At 68.1% G+C, this 8,075-nt stretch overlaps 2 protein-coding genes across 2 annotated transcripts; both read right to left on the minus strand.

Annotated features, from left to right (window-relative positions):
* Window positions 1-304: 304 nt before the first annotated feature.
* On the minus strand, window positions 305-4,540 carry LOC135209502 (collagen alpha-1(I) chain-like). The gene is made up of 3 exons (XM_064242156.1): window positions 3,725-4,540; window positions 2,057-3,641; window positions 305-1,974 (listed from the first exon to the last, which is right to left on the minus strand). The coding sequence occupies exons 1-3, from the start codon at window positions 4,538-4,540 to the stop codon at window positions 305-307; spliced, it is 4,071 nt and encodes a 1,356-aa protein (XP_064098226.1).
* Window positions 4,541-4,577: 37 nt separating this feature from the next.
* LOC135209503 (proline-rich protein 2-like) lies at window positions 4,578-7,393 on the minus strand. Its single transcript, XM_064242158.1, has 2 exons — window positions 7,326-7,393; window positions 4,578-5,775 (listed from the first exon to the last, which is right to left on the minus strand). The coding sequence occupies exons 1-2, from the start codon at window positions 7,391-7,393 to the stop codon at window positions 4,578-4,580; spliced, it is 1,266 nt and encodes a 421-aa protein (XP_064098228.1).
* Between the last annotated feature and the right edge of the window lie 682 nt (window positions 7,394-8,075).

The raw sequence follows: 8,075 nt of genomic DNA on the forward strand, positions 1-8,075 counted from the left end.
TAATTGATGGGAAAGTTTTGAAGATTACGTGTATGAATAGTTTTGATGTTTTATGTATAATATAAGTTTTGGCCGTTAAATGTTGAAGAAAAAGAAATCTGGATGGAAAATAAAATCAGTGAAAATGTTTTTGTTAACGAGTTTTTATTTGATTCCTGAAGGGAAAACAAGGAAGATGGCGGGATTGTAGAAAGGGATGAGGTAAAAATGAGTGTATTTGGTGGAGTGGCAGAAAAGGAGCCAGAGCAATTTGAGGGAATATTGGGTGGAGTCCCAGGAGAAGGAGCAAAGATTCAGTGGAGATTCAGTTGGCATATTTCTGGTTCTTTAAGACTAAGCCAAATGGTCGTGTCTGCAGTGAACGGCCTAGGCAAAGCCCTCCGAACCGCCCAGGGGGGCCCCCCCCCGGGGGCCGGAGCCAGGAGGCCCTCCGCGATCCCCGGGGGCGGGTGGGGACCAGGAGGCCCTCCGCCGGGTCCCCGGGGCGGGTGCGGGAGCCAGGAGGCAAGCCAGAAACCCTGGGGCGGGCGAGCCAGGGGTAGCCCGCCGAGATCCCCGGGGCGGGGTGGGTCCCAGGATGGTCCCTGACCGAGGTCCCCGGGGCGGGCGGGCCAGGAGGCTCCGCCGATAACCCTGGGTCTGGCGGTGCCAGGATGGCACGCCCGAGATCCCCGGGGGCGGGGCAGGCCAGAGGAGGCACGCCGAGGTCCCCCACGGGGCGGGCGGGCCAGGAGGCTTCGCCGGGAGGTCCCACGGGTCGGGCGGGCCCGGATGGCAACAGTCCGAGGTCCCCGGGGGCGGGCGGGCCAGGAGGCCCGCCTCGAGGTCCCCGGGGCCCGGGAGGCCGGGCCCAGGAGGCACCCGCCGAGGTCCCCGGGTCTGGGTCGGGCCTCCTGGGCCCGCCGTAGGTCCCCCGGGCGGGCTTAGGCCACTGGGCCCCGAGCCGCGGTCCTCCGGGGCGGGCCGGGCCACTAGGGCCCACCGCCGAGGTCCCCAGGGCTGGGCTGGGCCCAGTTCGGCCCGCCAAGGTCCCCGGGGCGGGCGGGCCAGTCAGCCCAGCCGAGTGTCCCCGGGGTGCGGGCGGGCCAGTCGGCCCGCCTAGGGTCCCCCGGGCCGGGGCGGGCCGGGGCCCTAGCCCGCCGAGGTCCCCCTGGGGCGGGGCTGGCCACACTGGGTCCGCCGAGGTCCCCTGGGGCGGGGGGCGGGCCCAGTCCGGCCCGCCGAGGTCCCCGGGGCGGGTGCGGGGCCACTGGGCCCCCGCCGAGGGTCCCCTGGGCGGGCAGGCCCAGGTCGGTCCCGCCGAGGTCCCCCGGGGCGGGCGGGCCCACTGGGCCCGCCGAGGGTCCCCGGGGTCGGGCGGGCCAGTCTGGTGCCCGCCGAGGTCCCCGGGGGCCCGGCGTCGGGGCCACTGGGTGCCCCCCTCCGAGGTCCCCCGGGGCGGGTGGGCCCAGTCGACCCGGGCCTCCGAGGTCCCCGGGGGGGTGGCGGGTTGGGCCATGTCGGTCCCGTCGGGTCCCACGGTCCCCGGGGCGGGCGGGCCAGTCGGCCCGCCGAGGTCCCCGGGGCGGGTGCGGACCACTGGGGTGCCCGCCCGAGGGTCCCCGGGGCGGGCGGGCCCACTGGGCCCGCCGGGAGGTCCCCGTGGGGCGGGCGGGTGCCATCGGCCCGCCGAGGTCCCCGGGGCGGGCGGTCCAGTCCGGCCCGCCGAGGTCCCCGGGGCGGGGGGCGGGCCACTGGGCCCGCCGAGGGTCCCCGGGGTGCGGGCGGGCCACTGGGTCCCGCCGAGGTCCCCGGGGTCGGGCGGGCCAGTCGGCCCGCCGAGGTCCCCTGGGGCGGGGTTCGGGCTAGTCGGCCCGCCGAGGGTCCCCGGGGCGGGTGGCGGGCCGGGCCACTGGTGCCCGCCGCCGAGGGTCCCCAGGGCGGGCGGGGCCTCACTGGGCCCGCCGAGGTCCCCTCTGGGGCGGGGGGTCTTACCTGGGCCCAGCCCGAGGTCCCCCGGGGTGGCGGGCAGGGACACTGGGCCCGCCGAGGTCCCCGGGGCGGGGCCGGGCCTAACTGGGCCCGCCGAGGTGCCCCGGGGGGCGGGGCGGGCCACTGGGGCCCGCCGATGGTCCCCGGGGCGGGGCAGGGCCAACTGGGCCCAGCCGAGGTCCCCGGGGCGGGCGGAGCCCAGTCGGGCCCGCCGAGGTCCCCCGGGGGGGCGGGGCCGGATCCAGGTCCCTCCCGCCAGGTCCCCCTCGGGGCGGGCGGGCCACTGGTGCCCCCGCCGAGGTTCCCCCGGGGCCGGGCGGGCCTCGGGCCACTGGGTTTCCGGCCGAGGTCCCCGGGGCGGGCGGGCCAGTCCTCCCGCCGAGGTCCCCCCGGGTGGCCGGTGGCGGGCCTAGTCGCCCCGCCGGGAGGTTCCCCGGGGCGGGTGCAGGCCACTGGGTGCCCCGCCGAGGTCCCCCGGGGCGGGCGGGCCAGTTCGGCCCGCCGAGGTCCCCCGGGGCGGGCGGGCATTTCCGTCCCGGACCCCGAGGTCCCCGGGGCGGGCGGCCACTGGGCCCGGCCAGGGTCCCCGGGGCGGGCTGGGCCCACTGGGTCCGCCGAGGTCCCCTTGGGGCCGGGCGGGCCAGTTGGCCCGCCGAGGTCCCCCGGGGCGGGCGGGGCCAGTCGGCCCGCCGAGGTTCCCCGGGGCGGGCGGGCCAGTCGGCCCCGGCCGAGGTCCCCGGGGCGGCGGGTGCCACTGGGCCCTGCCGAGGTCCCCGGGCGGGCGGGCCACTGGGGTCCCAGCCGCGGTCCCCGGGGCGGGGCGGGCCACTGGGCCCCAGCCGAGGTCCCCGGGGCGGGGCTCTAGGGCCACTGGGCCCTCCGATGGTCCCCCGGGGTGGGAGGGCGGGCCACTGGGCCCGCCGTGGTCCCCGGGGTGGCGGGTCGGGCCAGTTCCCCGCCCGAGGTCCAGCACGGTCCCCGGGGGGTAGGGGGCGGGCGGTGAAGCCGGGCAGTCTGGCCCCCCGCCGATGGTACCCCGGGGCGGGCGGGTGCCCACTGGGCCCGCCGAGGTCCCCGGGGACGGGTGGGCCAGTCGGCCCGCCGCCGAGGTCCCCAGGGGGGCGGGCCCAGGTCCGTCGGCCCGCCGAGGTTCCCCGGGGCGGGCAGGGCCCCGTGGGCCCACTGGGCCCCCGAGGGTTCCCTGGGCCGGGGCTAGGGCCACTGGGTCCCCGCCGAGGGTCCCCGGGGTCCCGGGGCGGGCCGGGCCGTCGGCCCGCCGAGGTCCCCTCCCCGGGAGCCGGGGGCCGAACTGGGCCCGCCGAGGTCCCGGGGCGGGCGGGCCGGAGCCACTGGGCCCCGCCGGGAGTTACCCCCGGGGGGGCGGGCGGCCAACTGGGCCCGCCGAGGTCCCCACGGGGCGGGCGGGGCCACTGGGCCCGCCGAGGTCCCGCCTGGGGGCGGGCGGTGCCACTGGGCCCTCCGAGGTCCCCGGGGCGGGCGGGCCAGCCGCCCGCCGGGAGGTCCCACCGGGGCGGGTGCGGGCCAGTTTCGGCCCGCCGAGGTCCCCGGGTGGGCGGGCGGGAGCCACGTGGCCCGTCCAATGTCCCCGGGGCGGGCGGGCCCTCGGGGTCCGCCGAGGTCCCCGGGGCGGGCGGGCCAGGTCGGCCCGCCTAGGGTCCCCCGGGGGGAGGGGCCGGGCGGGCTAAGTCGGCCCCGCCGAGGTCCCCGGGAGGGCGGGCGGGCCAGTTCGGACCCCCGCCGCGGTCCCCCGGGGCGGGCGGGTGCCAACTGGGCCCTCCGAGGTCCCCGGGGGGGCGGGGGGGGCCGGCCACTGGGCCCCCGGGCCGAGGTCCCCCGGGGCGGGGCGGGGCCACTGGGCCCGCCGAGGTTCCCTGGGGCGGAGGTGGCCGGGGCCCTGGGCCCCGGCCGAGGTCCCCGGGTGCGGGCGGGGCCCACTGGGTCCCGCCGGGTCCCCCGGGGCCGGGGCCTTCGGGCCCATGGGCCCGCCTGAGGTTCCCCGGGTCCGGGCGGCCGGGCCTAGTCGGCCCGCCGAGGTCCCCCTTGGGGCGGGTCGGGCCCAGTCGGCCCTCCGCGGGTCCCCCGGGTGGCGGTGCGGGCCACTTGGGCCCGCCGAGGGTCCCCAGGGGTGGGCGGAGGGCCAGTGCCCAGGTCCCGGCCCCCGATGGTCCCCTCCGGGGCGGGCGGGCCCAGTCGGCCCGCCGAGGTCCCCGGGGGCGGGGCGGGCCACTAGGGGCCCGAGCTGAGGTTCCCCGGGGCGGGCGGGCCACTGGGCCCGCCCCGAGGTCCCCGGGGCTGGGTGCGGGCCACTGGTCCCGCCGAGGTCCCCGGGGCCCGGGGGCGTGGCCGGAGCCACTTGGCCCGCCGTGAGGTTCCCCGGGGCGGGCGGGCCAGTCGGCCCCGCCGAGGTCCCCCGGGGCGGGCGGGCCAGTTTGGCCCGCCGAGGTCCCCGGGGCGGGCCGGGCCACTGGGTGCCCGACCGAGGTCCCCGGGGCGGGGGCGGGCCACTGGGTCCCGCCGAGGTCCCCGGGGCGGTGGCGGGCCGGGCCATCTTGCGGCCCGCCGAGGTCCCTCCCGGGGCGGGCTGGCTAGTTTCGGCCCGCCGAGGTCCCCGGGGTGGGCGGGAGGCCTAGCCCTGGGCCCAGCCGAGGTCCCCGGGGCGGGCTGGGCCAGTCCGGCCCTCCGAGGTCCCCGGGCTCGGCGGGCCCAGTCGGCCCTCCGGGAGGTCCCCGGGGCGGGCGGGCCGGCCACTGGGCCCTGCCGAGGTCCCCCGGGCCACGGGGCCGGGCCGGTCCCTGGTCCTCCTCCGAGGTCCCCGGGGCGGGGCGGGCCAGTCGGCCCGCCGAGGTCCCCGGGGCGGGCGGGCGGCCAGTCGGCCCTCCGAGGTCCCCGGGGTGGGCGGGCCGGGCCATTGTCGGCCCGCCGAGGTCCCCGGGGCGGGCGGTAGCCCACTGGGCCCGCCGAGGTCCCCGGTGGCCGGGCGGGCCACTGGGCCCGCCGAGGTTCCCCGGGCGGGTCGGGCCCACTGGGCCCGCCCGAGGTCCCCCGGGGTGCGGAGGCGGGCCAACTGGGGCCCGCCGATGGTCCCCGGGGCGGGCGGGAGCCCAGGTCGGCCCTCGCCGAGGTCCCCGGGGCTGGGCGGGCCAGTCGGCCCGCCGATGGATTCCCCGGGGCGGGCGGGCCACTGGGCCCAGCCGGTCCCGTGGGCCCGGGGGGGGTGGGCCAGTCGGCCCGCCCGAGGTCCCCCGGGGCGGGGCGGGCCAGTTCCGGACCCGCCGAGGTACCCTAGGGGCGGGTGGGCCGGGCCTGGGCCGCCGAGGTGTCCGTCCGGGGCGGGCTGGGATCCACTGGGTCCGCCGAGGTCCCTGGGTGCTGGGGCGGGCCAGTCGGCCCCGCCTAGGTCCCCGGGGCGGGCGGGGGTGGGCTAGTCGGCCCGCCGAGGTCCCCTGGGTGCGGGGCGGGTCCACTGGGTCCCGCCGAGGTCCCCGGGGGCCCGGGAGGGCTGGGCCGGGCCCTTTTGGGCCCCTCCCGAGGTCCCCCGGGGGGTGGGGGGGGCCCCCCCCGGGGGCGGGCCCAACTGGGCCCGCCGAGGTCCCCTGGGGCGGGGGGCCGGGCCACTGGGCCCGCCGAGGTCCCCGGGCCGGGGGTGGGCCAGTCCGGTCCCCTCCCGAGGTCCCCGGGGCGGGTGCCCGGGCCGTGCCAGTTCGGCCCCCGAGGTCCCTGGACCCGGGGTCCCCGGGCGGGGCGGCCACTGGGCCCGCCGAGGTCCCGGGGCGGGCGGGTCCACTGTAACATATCCACCATTATTTCACCATAAACAACTTATGGCAAGTCGTTTCAAGTTCCCACTCTCCTCCCAACCTTCTTATCCACAACTGTAGCCGTGGTGGGGGCCACCACCAACATCACTTGTCGAATGGCTCGTTATCGGTCAAGCTATTGGTCGTCGTAAATAGTGACAATTTGGTCCTCGACAAACGCCAGATTTGTGTCCCTTTGATTCACTGGTAAGTGGTTATGAAGTCTGACCCTATTTAAAATTCCTGCTGACTTCCTTCACCTCCGTTGGGATTCAGACTCCTGTTTTGAGTCGTCGATGGTACGCAGATACCCGTTTGTTACGCAAACTTTTCAACTTTTTTTTTTTTTGTTTTTTTTAGCAAAGAGAGAGCTGCAATTGCCTACTGATCGGTTTGAATAGGTAACTGGTTACAGTTGCTCTTTGTGTTACAAATAAAATTGAGCATTTTTTACTGGAACATTCATCAGAGTTAAAACCTTGATTATACCGAAAAAATTATATGGGACTAATTTATTAATTGTTCATTTATTTTTGAGGTCCTTCATAAACATCTTACAAATATATGGGTCCAAATGGTACATTCCCAGACTAAGATTTAGGTTGTTTTTATTAGTGATTTGTATAATTGCCGATTCCAGTAAATTTCTTGAAACATAATCATTAGATCTAGCAATTACGAGGTATCACCCCAATTAATACAATGAGATTTTTCACTCAGATGGATAAACAGTGCATTTGAAGTCTGGGCTGTTCTAACTGAATGCATATGCTGCTTAACCCGAACACATAAATTTTTACTAGACTGACCAACGTAAAACGATGAGCAATCCTTACAAGGAATTTTGTAAATGATGTTATTTGTTACGGGACTATTCTTAATTAGCATATCTTTAATGGTATTGTTATAAGAAAACACTACATTAACATTAATTGATTTAAATATTGATATTATGGTTTCAAATCCACGAAAATAAGGTAAGCTAAGTACATTTTTAGGGATTTCTTTTTCATTAATAGCAACATTATAAAACTTTTTATGAGCTTTTTGATAACATAAATCAATTAAATGAGGTGGGTAGCAGAGATCGTTTCCTATCTTTTTTATGTATTCTATTTCTTTGTCCAGGTATTGTGGACTCGTGATACGCAAAGCGAGTAGGAACATAGAAGAAAAAAATGAAATTTTAATATTAAGATGGTGGCCAGAATAAAAATGTACATATGTTAAATTATTTGTGGGTTTTCTATAAATACTGAATTTGCATTGGAAAGATTCTCTATGTATTAATACATCTAGGAAAGGGATGACATTGTTATTTTCAATTTCAACAATGAATTTTATGGATGGCACTAAATTATTCAATTTAGACAGTAAATCATTTACATCGATACCACCAGGTAAGACAACTATATATATATAAATGAGGAGGGTTGGGTGTGGACTCGTAAAGTCGTAACCTGCATCATAAAAAGACACCATACGACAGAAACTGATACAGTTGGGGTTGCGAACATTTGGTGATGTGAGCTTCACTATGGTCCTGAGGATACTAATGAGGCCCGAGCCAGGGTCGTCATGAACCTTACTTCGAACTGGCTCATGTGAAGCTTTCCTCCCAAACCCCCAAGACATTGGTGGGAGGAGGTTGGTGGAAGATGGCCACAGAGGTGCCTCACCAGAAGGGAGTCGGCCACCCTTCGACACAAAAGAAAGTTGTCGAGTTTGATGTCAGAATGCGAGAACAATGTATATGACAGGATGATCAAGTTTGTGGCACAGGAAATCAAGAGATACAACTTGGAAATTGCTGGCTTGAGTGAAACTAGGTGGCTTGGATGTGGAAAAGTATGTTAAATGTATGTTTGTTGTCCAAGAGAATGCTTTCGATTTGTGTTTACGTTTGTTAAAATGTACGTTGTAGCGTCCAAAAGAACGCTCCCTATTTGTTTACATTGGATATATATTTGAAAAATTACGTATTTCATTACTAAGTATTGCTAAACATTCCTTATATGACAATTGTATGTGTGTTTAAAGAAGTAAATTGTGTTTTTGCCGTAAAACGAATATTGTTTTCCCCTTTGTTGAGATGACGCCTTTGAAATTTGCCCACCCCCTGTTCCTTGTCTCACCCACACCCTGTGCTGTGTCGTATTTATGCCCTCCCTTTTTCAGAGTTTGTTGCTATTTTTATATAGAGACTGTAAATTGTTGTACCAATTGGTCTATGTATCTTGTCTGTACCATTTCTGTGAATTTTGAGTGAACTGAGATTTATCAAAA

This window comes from Macrobrachium nipponense, chromosome 38, assembly GCF_015104395.2.
Source record: "Macrobrachium nipponense isolate FS-2020 chromosome 38, ASM1510439v2, whole genome shotgun sequence".
Taxonomy (NCBI): Eukaryota; Metazoa; Arthropoda; class Malacostraca; order Decapoda; family Palaemonidae; genus Macrobrachium; species Macrobrachium nipponense.